General features: G+C 40.8%; 1 protein-coding gene across 1 annotated transcript in view; it reads right to left on the reverse strand.

Annotated features, from left to right (window-relative positions):
* jade2 (jade family PHD finger 2) overlaps nt 1–24975 on the reverse strand; it is a 169075-nt gene that overhangs the window by 50036 nt on the left and 94064 nt on the right. The window contains exons 6-10 of the mRNA XM_080040454.1: nt 21518–21729; nt 19682–19849; nt 16175–16291; nt 12204–12662; nt 10903–11067 (exon numbers count right to left, since the gene is read on the reverse strand). Coding sequence (XP_079896580.1) covers nt 10903–11067; nt 12204–12662; nt 16175–16291; nt 19682–19849; nt 21518–21729 — 1121 coding nt within the window. The remainder of the gene's footprint in view (nt 1–10902; nt 11068–12203; nt 12663–16174; nt 16292–19681; nt 19850–21517; nt 21730–24975) is intronic.

A 24975-nucleotide genomic window follows, 5' to 3' on the forward strand; every position in this document is an offset into this window, starting at 1 on the left:
GGTTGCAAGGGACTGTCGAAAAATAAGAGTAAAAAAAAGAGGCAGTCAGTCACAGATGCTTTTTACCCCCAAGAGTTGAAGAAAAAAGTATCAAAATTGCTACTAAGGAGTCTTGTATTACATCACATAATGCATATTCCAGCAATATATAGATTTCTCCAATCAGAAGGGGAGGGTATCACAAACAGTATATTTCATATGAAACTAAAATGAACCACGACACCTAACAGTGGACCTCTGTGTCTCATGTTGAAAGCTCAATGTTGAAATACTGTACACGTAGTATACAAAGATAAACATAAATATGTTTAACATGATTTGTATTAGTTTTACTTGTGGTTTTTATTTCCTCATAATGTTCCACTGCATGTGTTGAATACTGTAACCATGAAGATGCATGTGTAGAGTTGACCTATTCACAGAAACAACTACATTTTTTTTTTAATCGATGCAGCATATCCAGACAAATCTGTTTTTTACTACATACTCTCTCACACATTGCAACTGGAACTCTGGTCACAGATGCAGGTGTGTTATGTTTTTGGTGGCTAATGTCTTCTCCAGTCACTAATGTAAAGCAGAGGTCTGGTAAGCTAATGTATTTCTAACTCCACAGCTCCTGATTATTTTCACTTTCAAACTTGAAGACTTGAACTTAAAGCCACAACGAATGCTGACTCAAGTGACATCACTTGAAACCATTTATCAGATTTCACACATATCCCTCTGGAGCCACAAAAGGTTTAACACAACTTCCCCAAGACCTGGAAACTGACTTTCAAGTGTAAAATCTGGGTTTCCCGTTCAGATACAGAACAGCCTGAGATCCCACACAGCCCCCTAACCCAACACCAGGACTATCTTGAATGAGAATAAGGACCATAATTAAAAGAAAAAAACGTAGATTTCCATCTTATGAAAGAATCCTGAAAATTGGACATAGTATTACGGTGGTAGTGCACAGTACATTAACATCTTAGTCGAGTCTCAGATGACATTTATGACTAGCATATAACCATAATTACATACAATGGGATTTTTTATTCATAATATTACGTTTTTGGATCGTTATTTATCAATAGAACCCTAGTTGAATATTTTTCTGGTGAATCTTTCCTCGTAGATTCAACATGTCGGTATATCATGGGAATCTCACAGTTGTAGATGTGGTTGTAACCAACATACATGACGTTTCATTGAAGTTGGCATAATGAAGTGTTTCTGATCTCTGGAAGGCAGCTCAGTGACCTTGTGGCAGAGCCTTATCAAAGGCCTGGGCCGAAGGAGCAACTCACTGTAAGCTTTGAAGCCTTGGGGCTGCGTTACACAGCCAGGCTTAGCATGCAGCATTTTAAACAGCAGTGGATCTCAACAGGAGCTTTCTGTGAATGGAGCTTGAGGCTACCTGAAGGTGTAAAAGCCAGCTTTCACTTTCAGCTCAAACAGAATGATGCAGCCAGATCCTTGGGCAGAACAAAGAAGGGAGCAAAGGAGCATTTGAATATCGTTTTTGTGAGCATTTTTCACCCATAGCTATCATTTTTAAACTTGTTCTGGCACGTGTCAAGTCTTTTATGTTCATTAACTAGGGTATTTCTTCAAAATTTACTCTGATTCAAGTTGGCTTTTTCATAGTAGCTGCGGTATTTGGCCATGTGTACTATGCAAGCATGTGCTAAAAATCCTACTTAGGTTAGCATTCATATGTAGCTTTAAAACAACAAATAGGACTTTTCAAGAAATATCAGTTGTCATTAGATTTTTGAAGGCTTCTATGATAAGGCTTTTTGCAGCAGTGACTTGTAGCAAAATGTCAACATCAATAATACTAAGAGAAATACTAAATTACACTCTACCCCAAGAGGATTTGATCTTCTTTAAACAAGATAATAGGTCACAAGCTAGAGTTATAAAACAATCTCCCACCGGTAATGAGATCTTTCAAAAACACAAAGCAATCCTTTTTTTTTAATTCCCTAATTTGTTTGATTTATAATGTGAAATAAACCTCACAATATCAAATGTGCCGATAGATCCCCCTGGATTACTACATTTAGGTCACAGCTGTTCTCATCTGAATTTGCTCAGACACAGCGAGTGACGTGTTGTATTTGATCCGTCCTTTAAAAAAGTATATGTATGAATGTCTTCGATCAAAACTTGTTTGATGTGCTCTCTCTGGAGAACCCATCAGCAAGTATGAACATAGGCCAAAAAATCCTGCAGCAGTGAACTCGTAAACTACAGCGAGAGCCAGACAGCTCCTCTCAGGAGTCTCCGTTACTCTTACCGGTCACTTTGGGAGCAAGCCAACCATGATTTCCAGACCTGGTCCTTCCTTAATCTTACAAATAAGACCCGTTTGGCTGGGAAAACACTTAATGTGCCTGTCGAATGTTGAGATTTAACAGGAATTGTTGCCGGTAGACAGAAAAAGCCCATGTCATGGATCTCTCCTAGTACCTTGAAGCATCTTGGAAACAGACAGCGGCTTAAAGAAAAATAAATGATTGTGTGGAGCAGGGCTGTGTGTGGGGAGCCAGGGTTGACGTTGATCCAACAGGGTGGGTCTGTCTGCTGCATGACTCGGCCCGTCTGGCCCGCAGCAACAAATGTGTAGGTGTAAGAATGTGTGTATGTAAGCGATGCATGTGTGCATGCCTCCGTCGGTATGCATGTGGCCTGATGAATGATCCTGTGTGCGTGCTCATGTCAGCGTGTGTACATGTAAGTGGTAGTGAGGCATGTAAATCGACATCACTCTGTGTGTGTGTGTGTGTATATATGTCTCTTATAAGCAGGCACAGGCACAGCAGCAGAGTCATTGTGGCACTCTTTCTGTGTCTCTGTCCTCTCACTGAACCTATCTTATGTTGCGTAACACCAGAGACGTTTTCGTGCCAGATGAGCGGTTGGGGTGGGTGTACGATGCACAAGGGGGAGGGGTTGGGGAGAGAGGGTGAGGAAGGTTACGTCTAAAACAATCAGATGATTGGAATAATAAAAAATAAACAGACTGAAGAGTCAAGTGACTCTCCCTCGTCTGTTTCTCTCTTTGTTGTCTTTTCTCTTCAACCGAATTGAATGTGCTGGCAATGAAAGGAATAAGAACTTATGGGAGAAGTTGCAGACTGGACAATGCGTACAGTACATACACTATACAGTATATATGTCTATTCTACATGCCAACATTTAAACAACCTCATCTGAGTGGCGTATAACTGCATTTTACATTGAACAAGGCTCTTTTCCAAAGTCATTCAATACCAGGTTAACACTGTAATGTTTTAGGTCATTTTTGCAAATTTGAGGCTCTCCACCAATTTCATACATCAAATTCGGTTTACTGGTCATGAGGAATGCTACGCGGCCAATGAAAATAGTTGCACAACGACTTCTGTCCCTCTGGGGGAATTTGGTCAAGCCGGACAAAATGTCTTTGACACATTGTAACAAGAACAGCTACTATTCTGCCACAAACAAACTGTGGTTGTGAATTTTAAAGGACACAGACATTTGCTATTTGGATCAGAAATAAAACCGTTAGTTATGAAAAATGTACAACCCATTTTAGGCTTTAGATTAGGATATCGCTGCCTCTTCTGCTTCAAGTTTAACTATTAGTTTTAATCTTAGTTTTGTGAGTACCCTGATGAAAAAACTGAATATTGCTTCTGAATTTAGATAAATCTGAGGTATCGGAGATAGAGGATATTCTGACATGATATTAAGGTATTTGTGTGTCACTGCACTGTAGGACGAAATTTCGTGAGACCAGGTTGGATGTACTGTATGTCATCATTATACCATTATAATATTGTACATCATTTATTTTTGCTGCCTGGTAAATGTAGACAATTTGAATCTTGCACACATTTCAAAGAAAACAAAACAAACAAAGATTATAAATAAACAAATACTTTTAAAAAGAAAGCTCTGTAATTCTAGAGAAAAGACACGACTAAGGTAAATAAATAAATCAGTTGAAGAGCCCAAGCGTTTTTTGTGGTTATTTCTGTTATTAAAAATGATAAAATAATAAAATAGAAGAAATTGGAGAAGTTGGAAGATTTCTTTGGGGGGGGGCAATGTGGATCTTCGCATTTATTAATCATGAATGTGAGTCAACACTGTAAGAATTGTTATTGTAGGAAATCCATATTGGCAGTCGGAGAAAATAACATGCAAGCATCATCTGCCAAGCAACTCTGTCTTTAGCTTCTTCTGATGTGGAAAATGATTTCCTCCCTGCCAAATTTCTATCTCCACTGTGCCATACAAACCAACAAACTTCTGGTCACAAGCTTGTGTATACATGTATTTTCCCCTCATTCTTTACTTTGCTTCGAAACTTCCTCTCTGCTCTTTTCAAACTGAATGGAGCACCGAGGGGGGGTTCTTGAAAGAAAACAAACTGTAAAAAGTATTAGCTGTAGCCAAGGAAAACTAGTTCTCCCCCCTCGCCTCTGCATAAAGTGTACGGACTGAACCTGACAGATATCAGTCTGCTGTTTCCACACCTGCAGCTAAAGGCTGGAGGTGCTGCCCCCTGATGCCCTCTGTCCATGTTTAGCTCTACAGCATGACTGGCCAAAAACCTCCACCCAAACCTTAGTTTTTCACTCTCAATTCTTGTTATTTTTTTATTTCTCCAAGTCTCTTTCCCATTAATACCCCTCCCTCCCTCTCATCACATATCATTTCTCTTTTCCTACCCGCCGTCTGCCTGTCAGTGCTCAGTAGTGAGAGAAGATATATAAAACACATGTTGGCTACTCATAATCAAAACTTTCCCTTGCTCCAACGGACTTAACAGTTTCATAAGTGTACTGTTCTGTTCCGCTCTGAGGCCCTCCTGGGTGTGGGACTGCTGACCTACTGGGCCAAGTGTGCTGCCAAGTCTTTACCGTGAGAGAGAGCAGAGGGCAGGGCACAGAATGGCACTGTGCCATCGGACACTCTGCCAGCAACTGGCTGGAGCACCGATGCACTGACGGGAGGGGAAAAGACTAGCGGCAATTGTTCAACTCAAGTAGTTATAGATGTGAAAACATACGAGAGGAAATGAGTAAGGAAAAGGGATTATTTCACACCTGCTTACTTTTCGTCAACCCCCAGCTCTCCCCTCTCTGAGCCCAGGCATTTTACCCTGATGTATCCACCTACTTAAACACCTCTCCTACAGTCAATTTCAAAAGGTTTTATTGACACAACCATTATAGAAAACAGTATAACAGTCTCTGACCTTTTAATTAAACTGTATAGTCCAGTCCTGCTGTGTTTCCAGTGCCTCCACCCTGCACTCCTCGCTGGCACTAACCTATTTTCCCCCAACTCCAGTTTCCTCCCTGCTCACTTTCGACTTCTGCAGACTTCTCGGTTTAAAACACCACTGACCTTTTGCTTCAGGTCTTCACCTCATCTCAATCACTTTCCAAAACCCGGCCAGTGAATGTAAACACAACAGCTTTAGTCCTCTGTAGAGTACTGTCTAAGCCCCAAATTCAAAATGTATAATACAATTTTTATTTAAAAGTTACCTTTTTGTTGAATGTTCTTTACAGTCACTTATACTGATGAATATTATTAAAATATAATTACTATTCTAAATTTTTACAATTTATTTTTTGGCTCACGTCTTAGATATTAAGTTCAAATGACTTATATAATTGGCTAATGTTCATATTTGTACCAGTCAAAGTCTGCCCCAATGGCAACTTTGACACAACAGTATCTGACTCAGTCCAGCATCATCAAAGTAGCCTTTCTGTTACTTCATAAGCACACACATGGACACAACTCAACCCGAAAGTGCATCATCAGCGTGATTTAAAAAAAAAAACATACATCAGCCCCTCCCAACACCCAATAAAACAAGAAGCAGCATTTAGCAGCTAACTTATGCAACCCAATCACTGTGCCACACATTGCTTCGACATGTTGCACGCTCATTGGATGGGTGATGTGGGTGAAAGGGGAGCGGGGCGGCACTCAGGAGAGGAGTACAGAAATGGAGAAAGCTTCACCAGTGCATTAGGGACAGCGTGGTGCAATTCGTTCCATTGGCAGCACTTCAAAGAGGAAGAGGAGGGAGATAATCCACCCCAATGTTAGCCCCTGGATTCTTCCACCAACACCACACACACACACACACACACACACACACAAACACACACACACACACACACGTTTATTCACAAAAGCAGCAGGCTGGAGGGTTTGGTCGTGTAGTCTGATTGGGTTGGGGTCTAGGGATGACAGGATGGAAGGATGGAGGGGATTTTTCAATTTGCCAGCAAATCAGAGATGATTGGAATACTCTCTTGCGCAGAGATACTCACACCCGCCTTGACACACACACACAAACACCATACACACATCCATCTCTGTGGAAAAGACCCACACTTGCACCCAGAGAGGAGAATAAAAATAAGACAGGCAGAAAGGTTGCTCAAAATGCTGAATATAGCCTCGATATAGTAATACAGGTTAAACATATGGGTCAGAGATGAACGACGAGGCCCTCTGTTTCTTACAGGTGGTGAAACTGTGTGTGTGTGTGTGAGAGAGAGAGAGAGAGAGAGAGAGAGAGAGAGAGAGAGAGAGAATATCAATAACCACAAGCATCAGTAGCTGTGAGCTGTCAACACTCACTCGGCCAATACTTGACCGATTGATGATCAATCCTTCTATGCTATTCTATTCTCTTGGGAGACCTGCCAGCCGAGACATAATAAATCCTTCTTCTCTCTGTCAGACTTGTTGTCATTCATTTAGTTCACACTGCACACCACATTCAACATGGTAAACATGTCAGCACCCATTGATGACGCATCAATTGTAGCGGCTTTTTTTATGGAGATATTTGTGAAACACCTCTGGACTGCCAGCAGTGTAGTGTGTGTTCGCGTGTGACGTGTTTCTAGTAACTGCCAACTGTGCTCAAGTAACCATAAAGACGAGGCAAGCCCGTGGAAGTCTCTCAGAGCTAACAGAGATAAACTTGATTAATGAGATAATAATATTGCTCATGCTCGAGATGCTTTGTTGGCTTAATTGGATTTCTACATAATTAACAAATAAGTAGGAGCAACCACACAGATAGTGGGGAAAAACAAACACACATTCCGGGGCTGAGAGGAGTCATTAATAAAACAATTGAGCTAATTGCTCTAAAAGCATTAAGGCAAAACTGTGCAGTATAATATTACATTTTATCAAAATATTTTCCATCTGATAAAGTGGAGGACATAGTGTATACCTCAACACTTTTAGAAAGAAAAACATGACTGATGAAATTCATGTTTTTCATGGGTTGAGAGGTGGGACACACTTGCTAACTACCAGGAGGCACATAAACGTGGACTTAATTGCTTAAGAAGGTAAATGTGTGTTTTAGGACAGAATACTACTTTAGCGTTAGCCTCTTATTAACTACAAGCGTGTTGATAAGTTTTCATTTTCCCCTTGAAAATTCTGTTGCATTGTTACTCACTGTTTTTTTTTTTTTTACACACATATGACTTAATTAATGAATTAAACGTAGAATTTCAACCACTGATTGATGGACAAGTGAATGTAGACAGAGATGCAAAACAGCTGTTTTTGTGGCGCTTTATAAACCGTAAAAACAACTGCAAATACATTTTCTACAGACTGTCTTCAATTGTTTAACCTTTTTATTGACAGGACGAACAAAGTTAACCGGTGAGGCTTAAAGCGCTATGGTCCATTTCTACAACACACACATCAATAATGGGTGGTCAGGAGGGAGAAGAGTTATGTAGTCCACAAATACAGTGGCTGGTCAGGAGGTGAGGAATGCCTGCAACAATCAATAAACTGTGACCACTGGAGACTGCTGTGGTATGGTTGCACTTATAGGAAATAAGACTCGTCTGTAGAATAATGTTTCTATCAAATACAATTCTAGATGTACAAAGTATTCTGCACAGCTGCAGATTCAGAGCCCTAATCTGCACCTACCGTATATACTAAGGTCTATTATTTATTTAGACAGACTGGCAAGCATTGCAAGAAAGTAACCCATAGATGATGGCAAGCTGAACTTTTTATCCTAGATTATGTATCGGATCAATCACTATTAAAAGGTGCTTGTTAATACAAAAAATAATTTTTTCACTCCAACATTTCAAGTTCAGGGCTGAGATATTGTTATCCAAAAGCCAATTTAACCCTGTGGGATTCTGTCCAAATCACACTGATCCGTTGGTCTAATCAGAACTCCTTAAATCCACTCAACTGGTATTACCAGCTAAGGTTAAATTGGAAAACAAATGAGCAAATTAAAATATGCCATCCAATTATTTCCCTTGTTTGTATATTATTATTTTAGTTTGTTACAGAATATTGGGTCATTTGGTTGTAATGCAGCCCCCTAATTGCCAACAAAAATTGTCCAACTGTGAGACAATTTAAATCAAGCAAGCTGAATCAAACCAAGGCGAGCCAACGGCTCCATATCAAATCACTTGCCAAAGAAATGAAGGAAAAACTTATGAAAGACACCGGATTATTTATTTTATCTGGTAACTATCAACTAAAAGAAAATATATCAAAATTGGTTGTTGAGAGGAAAACTTTCAGATCAGATTGTTTTTGGGAGATTTAAGTGTCAGAAAGTAAGCAAACACTATAGGCTGTTCTTAGATTGCGGTTATGATCTAAAACATTTGTCCAAACATGAGGAGCAACATAGCAATCTAACCGCCAGTCCTTGGAAAAACAGAGTTAACTGTATACCCCCCTAAACTCTGGTTGAAGTAGATGTTTGGCTGTGGGTTGCCTGCTGTCATTCAGATACTTCAGGGTAGATTGCCGGGTCAGAAACAGGTTTTGAGTGCACCGCTGCAGCGAATGCCAATCAACTATCAAAGCAGTGTGAACATGAGTCTGGAGTGAGGTTGTAGGCATGCATGCAACCAATCCAGGAAACCAAGCAAAGAAATGTACATAGCGGTTGGCATTCAGCTGCCAAGTTTAAGCTATACTACTGGAAGCAATGGGTAAATACTTCCGCATACAGACTGACCTCAATGCTGAGCTACGACAGTTCAGGTTTAGACTGAAGTATTGTGTGTGCTGTAAGCATTTATTAAATCTGTGATTACGATGAGAATTCCTCCCTCCCTCGTCACAGTCTGCAAGTTTCATTCAAGCAGTTTCTTAGATTTCTTTGTTTTTATAAAGTTGCTTTCGATTTTTTTCTTTTTAAGTGCAAACATTAAATTAAATCCCCAGTCACTTGAGATTCCCCTGTTAAATAGTAAGCAAGGTACTGCTTAACCTAAAAGCCTGAAACAATGCATCTGTCCTAGTTACAGTGGCTATAGTATAAAAAACTGAGACTGATTTCCATAGCATTTTTCTGGCTAATCTTATCCATTCTCTTTGGAGAAATGTGCCACTGCTTTGTCCATATAGGTCTATCTCATCTCTGTGGCCTCCCTGAACTTGTTTCCCTGACCTCAGAAGCTCCTGACATCTTTCCACCATTTCCAGTTTTCTGGACTAACCAAGCCTAAATGGACTCCTTTTTTTGTTTAGCTTGACAGCTTCCTTCACGCCAGCTGATTCATTGCCATCACAAAAGGCACAAGTGACCACAACTCTGGCAACAAGTCTCAACAGCCACTCCGCAAGGGAGGCATTGAACAGAACCCACTTGGCCTTTTTCTGTCCAACCTTCCCACAGATTTAGGGAAAGTCTTCTCAATTGAGAGTTAAAAACCTAGTACACAAGGTCTGACATATGTCCCCATTTCACTTTAAGTGCATGTTCTGCTGCTCTTTCCATCCAAGTATCTGAAACATACTGTACATCCAAAGATCTGAATCTACAACTACATTAATGATCATTACTCTTCAGCCCAAGGTGTTCTTGCTCACACACACAGCCTCACAACATGCCTGGGGGCCCCCCTCTTAGTAGATAGGACTGAGAAATACACCATGCTTGAACATGATGGCCATTATAGACTAGCATGATTAGCACAGAAGCTCAATGCTAAAGCACCACTGGAGTTTAGATCAGGTACACAGTTCCTTTCAAGGGTCTCAGTGTACCACTCCAAATCGAAGCTATCCTCTCCAAGACAGGCAGTTGCACAAATATTATTATTATATCGTCTGGGGAACAGTGGTGCTCAGCAAAGGGCTCTTGACTATCCCCAAACATACCCTGATTCTTGGAGAAAAAAGTCTAAAATCTAGTTGGTACAACACAAACTCTATTCCATTGGGTAGGCACATGTCCACCTCCAAATAAACATACATATGGAACTTCTGTGCTCTGGGAAACCTGAGACTGAATTTGGAGTCAGTCCATCCCAAAGCCAGAAGCACAACAACCCAAAACCTAATGATTTAACAAAGTATCAGAAAATTCATGGAGGTCTGTCGAGTGCTCTGTGCTTTTAGATATGGTGAGAACTGTCACAGTGAACACAGATCACAGGGGAAAAAAAGGAATTAATTATGTGTGGTGAGAGTATTTTTTGAGTAAATTTCAACACAAGGCTATCGTTCAATCACTCATTATATCATTCAGCCATTTCATTATGCTTTTATCCTTCAGGCTATTCATTCATTTGCTATTAATATTCATGACAGCCATAGTCAACTTTATATGATGTCAATTATGTTTTTAATTAACATTCTGGAAAAGAAAAAGTAAATTACCCCTCGAGAACACTGGGATGGATCAAGCACTGGGCGTGCATACACAGCGTGCACACATATAAATACACATACACAAAAATACACAAACACAGATAGAAACATACAGTATGAAAAAATTGCTCCAAGCAGAATAATACTCTTCATAAAGGAAAGCATTTCACTGGCTTATCACCCCAAACACACACACACAGATTTACTCACCCTCTCCAGGTCTTGTCGAAGGTGTGTGAAGAGTTTGAGGCGTCTGTAGAGGACGTCCTGCTCCTGCTGGGCCAGGTTGTCCACCTCGTCTCTCTTTAAGGTCACCAGAGGTCGATTGAAGTTGCCCTTCCTCTTCAACTTCCAGAACTGATATAAGAAGTCCACCTAGAAGAAGAGATAAAATACCGGTACTTTTTCTAAAACTTATGATTGAATTTGAAAAGACTGAAACATCAGCTGCTCCAAGTGACATAGAACATTAAAAAACAAATGAATTAGAAAAGTACATCCATATCATTTTGTCTCTTTCATTATTTTAAAAGTTGTGGCATCATAAGGCAGAATCTTCTGCAGTTATGCAATGGATTTTTAACTCTAATAATTTAGCTCCCGACTAAAATCACTATCATTTATATCAATAACTCATCCATCTTTTGGAACAACAAATGACAGAAATTGCACTTAAAATACAGATTTGAACGTACAAATTTTGGTAATAACAATTATCTCATTTAAAGCATGCTATAGAGTTTTCTTCCCCTCCTTTATCTGTAGCCTTTATTTAAAGATAGAAATAGCTCTTGCCTCTAGCAACAACTATGTTTGCAGAGCAGAGACCAGTTAATTACAGCGCATTCTTAACAAATGCCAGTGATTTATCAGACAGTTTACCTGTGAATAGGGAGCACTTTATTTGATGCACTAGAGTCGGCACTCTAAATGCAGCTCATTAATACCACATCTGAAAGAATATAATGAATTGTTGAGGTAGGACTCTTTTCGTCCTTAATAATAAATTATAAACGGTGTATTTAAAATACTGGAGTGACCTTTGGAAAGTTTAAATTTATTTAATAATATTTTATGTTTTATTATCATTATAATATTATTTACAAATTTCATATCAGTTAAAGGGAAAATATCCTGTATCTCGCTTTGTCATATCAGGCAATGTTTCCAATCTCCACAATCTTCAGCTTCTCTTTCTTTGTGGAGAGACACTTTCCATCTACTTCACGGTTCAATGAACTACGAGTCCTCAGATGCCCGGCTTTACATCGCTGTATCTGCACTTAATGCCAGTTGTTATGAAAAAGCATTTTTTATTCTTTACATGTCTCTTCAGCAAGCCATTTTACCCCTGTGTGGCAGCCCTGTCTGCAGGCTTTATACTTACTAGTATTACTCATTGACTGGAGGAAAGAGTTATTTTTTGGTACACATAGAGGCATACCTTTTACAAATAATAAAAGCATTTCTTAACATTTCCCATGACAAATCAAAGTGTTGGCTGAACCTACCTGGGGGATGGGCAGTCCCAGGTTTTCGGCCACCTCCCGGGGCTCCACCAGTTTGTAGAACTCATCCTCTAGCTCCTGTAGCTTCTGTTTCCTCTGGCTGACCTTCTCTCTCTCCAGCTGTTCTCTCTCAGCGCGCTCTGCTGCTGACACCTGGACCGGGTACAACACCGGCCTCGGCTCCGTTAGCTCACCGCTAACGTTTGGCTGGTGCTGCTGGTCCAACCGGACCTCAGCAGTTAGTCTGGCCGAGCCGTATGCTCCGTAGGCGGTGGAAGTGGTGTTGGTGTGGTTGCAATTGTTGGAGGTAGCACTGCCGCTGCTGCCGGCGGTGCAGCTGTGCTCCAGGCAGAAGGACTTGAAGCGCACCTCATCGTTCTCTGCCAGGATGGTCCTCATCTCCAGGCCGTGGTCAAAGGCGCATGTCACATGGAAGGCCACAATACAGGCGGGCATGGAGCACTGTGGGGAGGGACAAGAGAAAATACATTTATTAGTTAGTTAGCTGTCGAGATAGCACAGTAAAGTAACACAGCGAGTGTGAGTGTTAAGGGGAAATGTGTCTGTTCATTGATGCTGATGAAGGTCTGTTGACCAAAAATTTTTCGGTCGATTTACTGTGTTATCGAGGTTCCAACAGAACTGCAGCAAACCTAAAGGACAATCCTTGTCACTGCAAACACGGTTCCTGCTGACATTTCAGTAACTTAGTGTGTGTGTGTGTGTGTGTGTGTGTGTGTGTGTGTGTGTGTGTGTGTGTGTGTGTGTGTGCGTGCGTGCGTATGTCTCTCACTCATATCTATTACAGGTCATACTAAGAGCCAGCCCCATTTGTACAAAAGGTCTGGAATCGCTCAATTGAGAAACATAAACTCACTTGAAGGTGTCTGTTGAAGTATAAAACTATTGCATCTGCCAAGTGCCACTCTGGATCCACCAACCAATCGCATAACGTTTGGTCGTGACGTATGTCAAACTGGCGCACAACCTCAAAGTTATTGTTCTGAGCCACTCCCTCTGTTCGCTGATTGGACCGGTAAAACATTTTTAATAGGGACTATTTCCTTCTCAAGAAATATTCCTTGTGAAAAATGTTTGACTGGCTTCAATACATTTCCTTAATGTGGTTTATATGATGTGGCAAAACAAAGAGGAATGTCAATTAAAGGACACTTGCCTCAGTGGGCTTTACATTCCATACAGTATGACACCCTGCCCTTAGACCCTTAGCTCAGCTGAGAAAAAACTCCCAGTAGAGCTCTGACATACATATCAGTGCTAAAGTTGGCCGTCAATCCACTATAATAAATAAAGTCAGCGATAGAGGAAAGGAAGGCATGAACCAATAATCTAATTGCTTACCAGTGTGAGACAACTATAGATACACCATCTTGTTATAAAGTGGAGTTACAGTCAAAGGTCTCCACTGTACAAGCATTTTATTACCAACTTCCCCAAATGTCAGAGCTGCAGACTGCTGCAGCTGCTATCGCTTATTTGGTGTCAAAAGGCAAAAGGTTGAACACAGCGTGAAGCTGGCTAGATGTGTTGTTTAATACAGGACAAATCGTTGCAAAAAATACTCATCTGGCCTTTTCAACTGCACCTGCTCAGTTCTGGCAGTGAATCATTAATAATGTTTTTATCACCACCCACGCTGACTTGGAGTACTTTTAGTTTGTGGATAAAAACATGTTGGTTTGACAGTTCAGTTATCTTCAAACAGTTAAAAACAAATGTGCTATCATTTTAAATAGATGTATTTGTTTATACATTTAACCCAACTTCAAGAATTTTTTAACTCCAAATATCTTTTCTGGCCGAGTAAGAGACCTTAAACTGCCTTGGGGTTAGACATTAAATCATAAACTCCTAGGCCTACCCTTTTCATTCTTCACCTTTTCAAGTGAAGAAATCCGGATGAAAAACAAGGATTTTGTTAGAAAGATATTTGCTATCCTTGGAAAATGTTGGATTTTTCACTAGACTTTAAAATAAAGTTATGTATGTTTGAACAATATTTGGTTTGGCCTCACAGCATGAGTTAGTTTCCCGAATTAATAACCCAATATGGTGTAATTAGGGGGGTTAATTGTCACCTCTGTAAAGAGGTTGACAATTCATTTTCAATCCAACTTACTTTATGTCAAGTTAGGGTTAGCATAGTTTGCTAGTATTCAAATGCTGGACATATAGCAATGTCACACGTATCAAAATCCATGTCCCTTTTGAAACCAGTCAAGAATACACACTAACCATGAAGCAAAAACCCTTTATTAATTAGGTGAGTGTGTCATCCTATTACTAAAGTATATACTATATACTATAACTGACTCTATATAAACTTTAACAAATGTAGTATAGGCTTTACTGGCTGACCTTTCCAGTGCACCTTCCTTTAATGAAGCACTAATTAAAAGTCTCATTACACTTGGAGAGCTTTCCCAGAAATACAGCAAGTTGTTAAATATAGATATTTAGGTTTGCAAACTCTTTGGATACCCCCTACTGTCATAATTGGAGGAACTCAGCACATGAAAGGTGTCATAAGATGAACGAAAGCTTCTTATGACAAAATGTTCAGAAGAAAAATTAATCAAAGACTTGAAGTAGAAGATCTTAGGCTAACAAGGCTTACACTATCAGGATGCTGAAATATGTTGTGCTCAAAAACTTTTGGAGGCCTACAAGATAGCCAAACACTTAAAGATTATATTTTGAGAATCAACACTGACAATTACTTTTTTATTTCCTCACACTCAAGACACTCCTCTTCCTAAAGACATAAAAAAACACATACTTTTCCTGACATTAAAGCTTACACAGGAGTCCTGATGTGTAGGCTACTGTGTAACGCTGTATCTCTGTATGTTCGGTGTGAGGTGGCAGCTGATCAGTGAGTGTTTGTACAACCGGCTGCCTCCGGCGATGGGAAACGGTAGAGAAATTCCCTCTCCCTATGAGCAATCCTGACTCAAGCACTCGTTAATCTACAGCATCAATACTGTGGCGGCAAACGCCCTCACCGCTGCACAAACGAGCATCTGGACACACGTTCATATACACCCAGCACACGTGTTTATACACACCATACGTACACATATGAGATGGGAGCATAGGGCTTTAGGAATCCTGCTCACCTCGAGGGCACTTTTAACGCTGAATGGTTTGTAGACTAATAGCTGTAAAGTGGGTTAGTGTTAGTGTGTCAGCGGGGGCTTCGCTTTGCGTACTCAGCAGCTTGTTAAAGCGATTCTGGGTTCAAACAGATCCACCCGCACCCAGTGGGAGTCTAAGAACTATGATGATCTGTGTTGTTAGGAGACATTTTGTGTGCGCTGACTTTAAACTTTAAACCGATTCTGCGAGAGAGTCGCTGTGTTTGCTGTGTGTGTTTGTATATAGGTGTGCTTTTATGTATGGGTGTGCCTGTAAGGCTTTATTTCAGAATGTAATTCCCGTCTTTCCATTTGCAAAGGATGAGTGGGTTTGAAATTTGATGCCAACCCAAAAATGACAACCTTAATATAGAATTCACACACAATTAAATCGTTCAGGAAAGTTTCTTCATGTTTGTTTTCATTCCAACACCACCTCCACACGATCTACAGCAAATGGCATGAGGATTGGAATAGAAAGAAGATGAAGGAAAAAAAGGAAGAGGAATGAATGAATAGTGCTACTGTCTGCCGCTTACTGACAGACTGCTGCTGTTAACGCAACACTCAAGCACTCACAATTGTGAGAATATCAGAATTTGGACGATTCTTTTCAAAGTGTTGTGTCCTCCGGTCTACAACTAACTTGGTGGGAAGTAAATATTTATTATAAATGTTCTTGTAAGGCTTGTTCACAATTAAAAAATAAATCAAAATAAGTGAAAAACTGTCAACAAAAACTTAAAACCAGAACTTGAGTGCAAGTTTGATTTTTGTTTTTACACAGAGGTCACTACAGGTGTTTATCTGACGTACCTGTATGCAGGTCCCTGTGTGTTCTCGACACAGGCTGCAGGACAGAGCCCAGCGGCTGGCGGGGATGTGGGACACCTTGGTAATGGGCTCCATCTTCTCTGGACAGCCTATACTCACCTATAGGGAACATGGAACGGTACACATGTCAGTATATGATAGAAAGTAAAATTTATAAGTAATAGAAAAATCAACATAGTGTCAAAATGTATTTCAACCCAACAAAATATATTCATTTTATAAACAATATACCGTTGTTTACTCATTCAAAAATAAATCATAGTAAAAAATAACAATATCAAAAAAAATTCTGCCCTTAGACTCATGGCAGGGACACCTGTACCTCCTTGGAAACATTAGTGTAAATCCCAGTGTGACGGATTCTCTGAGCAGTCTATTCAGAACGGCTTTGGCCTCAAAACTACTTCCACCAAATACAACCGAAAAGTCATTGACCTGTGCCAACCAGCCATGCAAAATAGAGTGGAGAGCACTCATCAGCCATTTCTTCCTTCCTGCCCATTTTGTCCAAAAACCATTCAACATAAACTTCATATTTGCCGCATGATCCTCACTCCTTGTCCTTCCCGCTTGCATTAACAAGCTGATGACTGATTTCCTCAGGTCTTGCCCGTCTGTCTCTTTATCCACTTCTATCGGATTTTTTCTTTCTTTCAACAAACCCACAGCCTCGTTTCTTTCTTTTATTATTGATGTCTTTAGCACAGCACACTCATCCATAGTCAGGGTCAATTTGCACTCTATTGAGGATGTCAATAGAGAGTGCAATTCAGACAAAGATGCCACAGCTGCCAACCATAAACCTTTTTTTCATACAGCTGATGTACGAACCGATTGATTGAGAAAGGATTTTCAGTTTTAGACTGGTGTAGTTAATTGATTGGATTGTTCTTAACCCTGATGCCCACACATGTAGCCAATACACACACTTGCATGTTATACAATTCCTCAACCTTCCCCTCTTCTTTTGGTTTGTCAATACTAAATACTGGAAAGCAAGGGCTGTCTGTGCGTGAGTGTGTGTGTGCATGTGCGTGTGTGGGTATGCTCATTCCCTGATGAGCATATTGTAGCTCCAATTACTTCACATTTCAAAGCTGGTAGATGGAAAACTGACAAATGTCTGTGGAAATGGGTAGAATTCACAGTGTTAAATGAAAAGGACGTATAAAAGAGGTGCTCCGCTTCTTTCAGTGTGTGTGTGTGTGTGTGTGTGTGTGTGTGTGTGTGTGTGTGTGTGTGTGTGTGTGTCTGTGGTGAGTAGCTGTTTAAAAGAGAGACCTCTCTCTAGGGGCTGAAGGCAGAGGGCAGAAAGCAGCTACACACTCAGCATGGCAGGGGGGCTTTACATTGGCGCGCGCACGCACACACGCTCACACACACACACACACACACATCCAAACCAGCACCCTCTATGAATGACACTCTCACACACAGAGCCATGTTCTCTGGAAATTTCCGCTACTATCATATTCAGTAGAAATCTACTAACCTGTGTTCTGATGTGCATGTGACCTTTGTATGTGTTATGCAGCTATGAACCCCTCTATAGCTCATGCAAGAACACACAACTGAGTCTGAACACGCACACAAACTCACATACAGCACAGACATGCAAATGATCTTATTCTTCTCCCTCCACGGTAGGAAGAGAAAACAAAAGCGAACGGAGCAACGAAAACAATTAGCCCAATCAAGGGTGACAGAAGGCAATTAGAAGTAAAAGGTTTGAGCTGCCAAAAGCTACTCTGTTACTTGGAAAGCTGCTGAAGGAGTGTGTTGTTGAATAGGCTGAAGAGACACATGACTGACTGTCTTAACAGTTTAAAGGTGTGTGCGAGGCGTGAAGCAACATCCGTCCCTGAGTATCTGAAATTAGCGGCTGCTTTGTGTCCATTTTCAGCTTGCAGGTGAGAGACACTTCCAAAAGGTATCATCAAGACCCATCAATTCAAAATGAGCGGCTGCTTGGCTACACGCTGAACACATAGGTTCCTTGAGAATCGATGTACATTATCTGTGGACTGGTAAGAGCTAGGTCTTGACTGAAGATGCTAAATTACTTATTGTTAAGCATTCACTTACTACAACGCAACCCAGGTTGAAAAAAACAGGTGTTTATAAATCTTGGCCACATTTCCCATGAACCCTGCTTTCTTAGATTTTGTCAAGTACACTCACACACATTGAAAGGGTTATAGGACGCTGTAATCAGCCCTCCTCTTCATGCTGACTGTAAAGCAATAACTTGATTGAGGGGCTACAGTGCAAGACATAGGGAACCAAATTCACAGTCATTGCTCTGTGCAAAAATGCACTGGAAAGTGGCTTTAACAAATCAGAGTTTACAAAATCCAGCAGGTATTTGAAAACATTGCAGGCTTTCTGTCTCTATGTTCAGTGGATGCTTGCTGAACTGCACTAGGAGGATACTATCTGGTCCTGCATGTAGTTGTGTTGCCTGTGGACAACTAGTGCATAAATGATAGCTATACATAAATAAAAAGTAAAATGCACATCTTGCAAGTATATAAACTTCTTATACAAGAACTTCTTTATCAAGTGTTGGTATTCACTTCATGTTGATGGAAACACAACCAACATCTGTACAGAATGGAAAGACACACACAATCCAACTCCTTTGGAAATGTTATTGCCTTATGACAGCTATTGAATGCTCAGACGGTACACATGTTTCTTATTAACATCTTAAGGAACAGTGCTTGAAACCATTACACGCAGGAGGAACAGGAAAGTGTATTGTAACTTGTGTTCTCATAAGTACAGAGTGTTTGCCAAACTAAGTGAGCACTCATTGTCAAATCTTCCATTACAGTGATGTGCGTGTCTTTTTTTTCTCTTCCTTTCGCCTTGAAGTATTCAGAAAAAGTGTTGAGTGCAGTCTTTAAGAAACTTGAATAGTGGCTAACAATGCACCAATCATGTTTCTTTCAATGCCAATGCTGGACCTGAAAGTGTGTGCAGTAAGGCTTACATTTTAAAAGTTGGAGGCATAGTGAGAAAAGCAAAAGTGAAGTTCAGTTTTTTGTTTGTTTTTTAAGAAGAGTGTGTAAGAAGTGTATTAGTCAAAATAAGCTTTTTCATCACAGCATGGCAAATACCACACAGCCTTCTTTCATGGTGTAGACACCTCATCCAAGGGCACCTGATTTACATCAAAACCACACGCATACAGTATTGCACCAAATAGTCTTTGCCTCTTCCTGTTTCGGTCACCAATAAGCTAATGTAGGATAAATGGATTTTAACACAAATGTTGCCAATCACCACAGTATTATGCACCAATTTTTTATCACTGCAGCCAAAAAACATCTTAATTTCTGAGTGTGGTGACTGGGATCATACCCAAAACTCACAGGTGCAGCCACTAGAAAACAATGACCTTAAGCACAAGAACACACTGAGGCCGACTGAGGGCATGTATGACAAGAAAGGAAACTGGAAGAGTTATCTAGCCTTGGGTCTCACCTCAGGGATCCATAAGGCACAGCTGACGTGGACCCACTTGGTTCCACTGCGGGTGGGCTTGAGGGCCCCCCCTCTCTTGGGGCAGAGCAGGCATTTAGGCTGGACGCCCAAGGCGCAGGTCCGACACAGCCAGTTCCCCTGGGGCACCTTCAGGATGCCATAACACGCCTGGGGAGAAAGAGAAGGAAAGGTTATGAGAGGTGATGATGTGAAGAAGACAAAAAAATACACTTTGTCTTTACAACAGTGGTTTGATATTTTGGGGAGGCCTTGCTCTGTCTGGAAGTAACAAAATCCACAAGTATTTTACAAGATAACCTGTTGTAATATCGGCACTTCTGAGATGACAGGCATATTTGTTCGGGCAGAGCCAGACTAGTTTTTGCCCCCTGCTTCGAGATCTCAATGCTGAGCTAAACAGCCGATACTGAAGTTGTAACGTACGTCACATTTAGTGGACTGATCAGATATTGGGGCGACTGTGGCTCAGGTGGTTAAGCTGGTTGGCCAATGATCCTAGGGTTGGCGGTTCGATCCCAGGCCGGCCACTTGTGTCATGGTCGTTGTGTCCCTGGGCAAGACACTTCACCCACCTTGCCTCGTGTGAATGTGTATGACTGCTGTATGTTTGAGGTGGTGGTCGGAGGGGCCGATGGCGCTGAATGGCAGCCTCGCTTCTGTCAGTCTGCCCCAGGGCAGCTGTGGCTACTATGGTAGTTTACCACCACCGGTATGACTGTGTGTGAACGAATTGTCTGGAACCCTGTAAAGCGCTTTGAGTATCATGAAAGGCGCTATATATTAATCCAAGCAATTATTAATTATTATTATTATCAATTTTCTCAAGAGCATATCCTCAAATGCTGAATTATTGCCTGGATCACAGGACATTTGTGTTCTAGTAATTTTCTAGCTATACATCATATTTGTTCATCTCCGGTTCCCTTTTAAAGGGTATTGCTCAGTACTGCTGCAGTAACACATGAAAACATTCCTCCACATATTATTCTGGCCAAAACTTTACTTTCAACCAGTTATAGACCAACGGAAGCAAGACATTTTCAAAATGCCACTTGCTGTTGTTTTAAAAACAGAGCAGGTTATTGTATCATCAGTGCTCCACCCATTTCCCCTTCCGCCAGCAAACGGGTGTGCACTGAACATTTTTCCTGCCAACATAACAACACACAGACTTATATTTGATAAGATTCAGTCCCCGGGGTCAGAAAGAGAGAATGATTTTATTATTATTGATCAATTAAAAGTCTTTTATTAAAGACCTGATAAGGGTTAGAGAGGGAGATAGCTTTACTAAGCAAATCATTTCTCTTTAATTTAATTTAGAGAAGAGTGAATACAAATGTTATGTAATAACAGGTGTCAGAATGTGAGATGAATGTTAGGTGACAGACCAACATGAGATTTGTTCTGCAGTTGCAGGTAACTGTTTCCACCCAGTGTCACAACAGCAGTAGAGTAGAGGCAGTCTGACGACACTGAAGGTGTGTAAGCGCCAACGGGGCCGACTGAGCAAATGAACAGTGTCAGTGTGTAGCAAACACAGCTGAGCCATTTCACAGGCACTTTTTCCACATTTGTGAAATTGCTACAGTACGTACACATTCAGGCTTCTGATGAATGAAGTCAGAGTACCGTATCTAAGGAAGCTATGAGGAGAAACAAAACCTTAACTTGACCAATCTTGATATTTTTATTTTATATTTACACTTCCAGAATTGCTTTCTTATTTGGCAAAGAAGGTTTAAGGTAAGTGATACTTCAAACAAACGTACGCTTGAACACCTTGATAAACCACTTCATAAAGTAATTCCTGACCTGATGAACGCAGACGTTGCACTTGTCACAGAAGACCATCTCGTTGCCGTCCTCTCCCTCTGGCGAGCGGCAGACGTCACACACCACGTCCTCGTCGTACTCTATGCCCAGGCCTTCCTCCCGATCGATGGCCTGGCGCATCTTCTCCTCACACACACTCTCCAACTCCACCACAACACACTCCATCGTCAACTCGTCCAGCTCTGGCAATGCTGGTGGTGAGAAGACACAAAGTACAACTTGGTTCACTTTTCTTTCAAAGGTTTTTTTGTTAAATGTTAGTAACAACGGAATTGTAGCACAATGAGTACAACATTTTTTCCCCTTTTTTTCCTGAACATACCCCACCCACATCCCACCCTCACACCCAACAACACGAAACACACACCACAAGAAACAAAAACAAACAATCAATATGAAAAAAAAAAAAAAAAAACACACATAAAGAAATAAAATTAAATCAAATAAAAGAGGGGAGGGGGTAGCTACTCTTCTATAGTTATTGTTGGTTTTTTAAAATAATTTAGGAAGGGGCGCCAAATTCTGTCAAATTTATTCTCGGATCCCTGGGTAGTGTAACGTATTTTCTCTAAATTCATACATGCCATAATGTCTCTAATCCAATGTGAGTGGGAAGGAGGAGCAGGATCTTTCCACTTGAGTAAGATAACCCTACGAGCAAGTAATGAAGTAAAGGCCAGTACCTTCAGCTTCACTTTAGGCAAGCCCGGATTTGGAGCAATGCCAAAAATTGCAGTGAAAGGGTTCGGCTCAATTTGATGCTGAAGTACTTCAGAAATTCTTTGAAAAACTGATGTCCAGAACTCAGTCAAGGTGGGACACAACCAGTACATGTGAAAGAGTGATGCCGGTGCGCTCTTACAGCTATCACAGGTCGGGTCTACATCGGGGAACATACGAGCTAATTTAGTTTTAGATATGTGGATACGATGTACTACTTTAAATTGCACAAGAGCGTGTCGGGCGCACATGGAGGTAGAGTGTATCTGATCCAGGACTGAATCCCACATGTGATCTGTGAAGGCAGAGCCTAAGTCCTGCTCCCACAGGGTTCTTATAGCTGCTAAAGAGGGGCTATGCAACTTTGAAATAAGGTTGAAAAACACAGAAATTGAGCCTTTTAATGTGGGGTTTCAACTTGGTTCACTTTTGTTTACATTTTTGTGACAGAAAGTAATCATCAAACTGGGCAGGAACGATTGGAATAAAGGATGGATTAGAAGAGTGTATTTTTACCAGTGTGAAGCTCTTTTCCTTGTTTATAGATAATTTTTGTTAAACAGAACAAGAAAAAAACTGTTTAAAACACATCCTCTCCACAAATTGGAAAAATCTCTCGGCAGACTTGTAGCTCAGGACCTTTCCCATCCAGCCTTCTTCCCTTCTGTCCTTTAATTTATTATAACTAGTGCAGTGCCCGTAGGAAGCAGGTAAACAAAGAAACATATTAAACAGTACATTTGGCTGCTATCATTGATGGCTAATTTTACACTGTTAAAGGTTATTATCAGTAAGTTATTTTGTAGAAGTTGGCTATAGAGTAGGGCAACATTCCTTAGTGTATTGTGTAAAGATAACCACAAACTAATTCCATGTGTTTTGTTAAGTGAAATGAAACAGAAAATGTGTTCATTAATTAAGTGTTGAAGCCTAAAGAAGAATCGAGCTGTACAGGTGTTACCTATACAATCTGATATTATGGTACCCTGCAAACTGCCATCCATACTGCACATTGCACTCAAACTTACAATCAGTTGCCTATGTAGTAAATGGCTGCACTGTGTATAAAAGGAGTCTATGCTGCACGCCATGACAACATTGTCAACCCAATTACCATTACTGTTAGGTATTTGAAAGATAAGACAGAGTTTAGATAACTGTCAATTAACGTTACCTTGTCAGTAGCAGTGTGTGTGTGTGTGTGTGTGGGGGGGGGGGGGGGGGGACTTTTGTGCTCCGAGACCGTGCTGTCAATTAACGTTAACGTGTCAGTAGCAGGAAGCTGTGTGTGTGTGTGCAGCTGTGTGTGTGACTCGCATGCGCGCGCTCGGTGTGTGGGAGTGGACTTGTGTGCGCGCGCGGTCGGGCTTTCAGTTTAGATTTTAAACGGATATAAAACATTTTGTGGAAGCATCCGAGACCGTGCTGTATTATTACAGTGAAAATAGCGTGAAGTGCAGTCTTTACCACTAAAACGGACAGGTGGAGCAGGTGAGGAGTTGTTGAGGAAGTAAGGCTGTGTCGGTCTGCTGTGTGTGTGTGTGTGTGTGTGTGTGTCCCGCTCGTCAGAGGGAGGCGGGGTTTAGTCGGCTCCGTGCGCACTTAAGCTACTATTCGCCAGTATGATATAAATATGATAACTTCTACAACTTCAAAATGAAGGATGAAGGATGCACACCTTCGTTCTGTGCGCAAGCAATATCCGGAAGCTCATGCCGATCTGACTAAAACTCAGAGAGATATGCGAGCCACAGACACACACACTTGTGTCCGCGCGCGGGCGTCCGCATCCGAGACCGTGCTGTCAATTAACGTTAACGTGTCAGTAGCAGGCAGCAGTGTGTGTGTGTTTGTGGGGGGGGACTCATGTGCACGCACACACGCTCGGTGTGTGGGAGCGGACTTGTGTGCTATAAATATGATAACTTCTACAACTTCAAAATGAAGGATGAAGGATGCACACCTTCGTGCTGTGTTTAAGCAATATCCGGAAGCTCATGCCGATCTTACCAAAACTCAGAGAGATATGCGAGCCACAGACACACAGACACACAGACAGACGTTTCTTGCTTTATAGATAGATAGATAGATAGATAGATAGATAGATAGATAGATAGATAGATAGATAGATAGATAGATAGATAGATAGATAGATAGATAAGATAATCACTGTTATTATTATTTATTTATTCATTTATTTATTTTATTTTATTTTGACTTTATTCTTAAGTTATCTTTTATTATTATTTATTAACTGACATGTCCTCCTGCACTCTATTGCCTTTTTTTTGCTTTGTTTGTGCTCTGTACTTGGGTCACTGTTTGTCATCTGGGGTAGTGTGTATGTTCACCATGGGGGGGGGGGGAGTTTGGGGTGTAAAAAACAAATGTAATTCATTTGTATTCTGCAAGTGTTACATGCACATTGTGTGATATACATTGTATTGTTATACTTTTTCATTCAGAATAAAAAACACTATGCTTAAAAAAAAACACATCCTCTCCATTGCTCAAAAAGAGTGTTGAAAGTAGAGGTTAAGACATGACTGCAGGTAGAAGGGATTGGATGTTTGAAAAGAGACTGTGTCTGTACAGAGCAATTAAAACTTTGAGTTCAATAACCAGGTCAACACTCAAGTTTCTTTTAGTTCTCATTATCAAGAAGGATAGTGATGGAAAGCTGCTCATTGGAATCCTACATGTGCTGTGTCACCACA

This window comes from Ammodytes marinus, assembly GCF_949987685.1.
Source record: "Ammodytes marinus genome assembly, chromosome: 14".
NCBI classification, from domain to species: domain Eukaryota; kingdom Metazoa; phylum Chordata; class Actinopteri; order Uranoscopiformes; family Ammodytidae; genus Ammodytes; species Ammodytes marinus.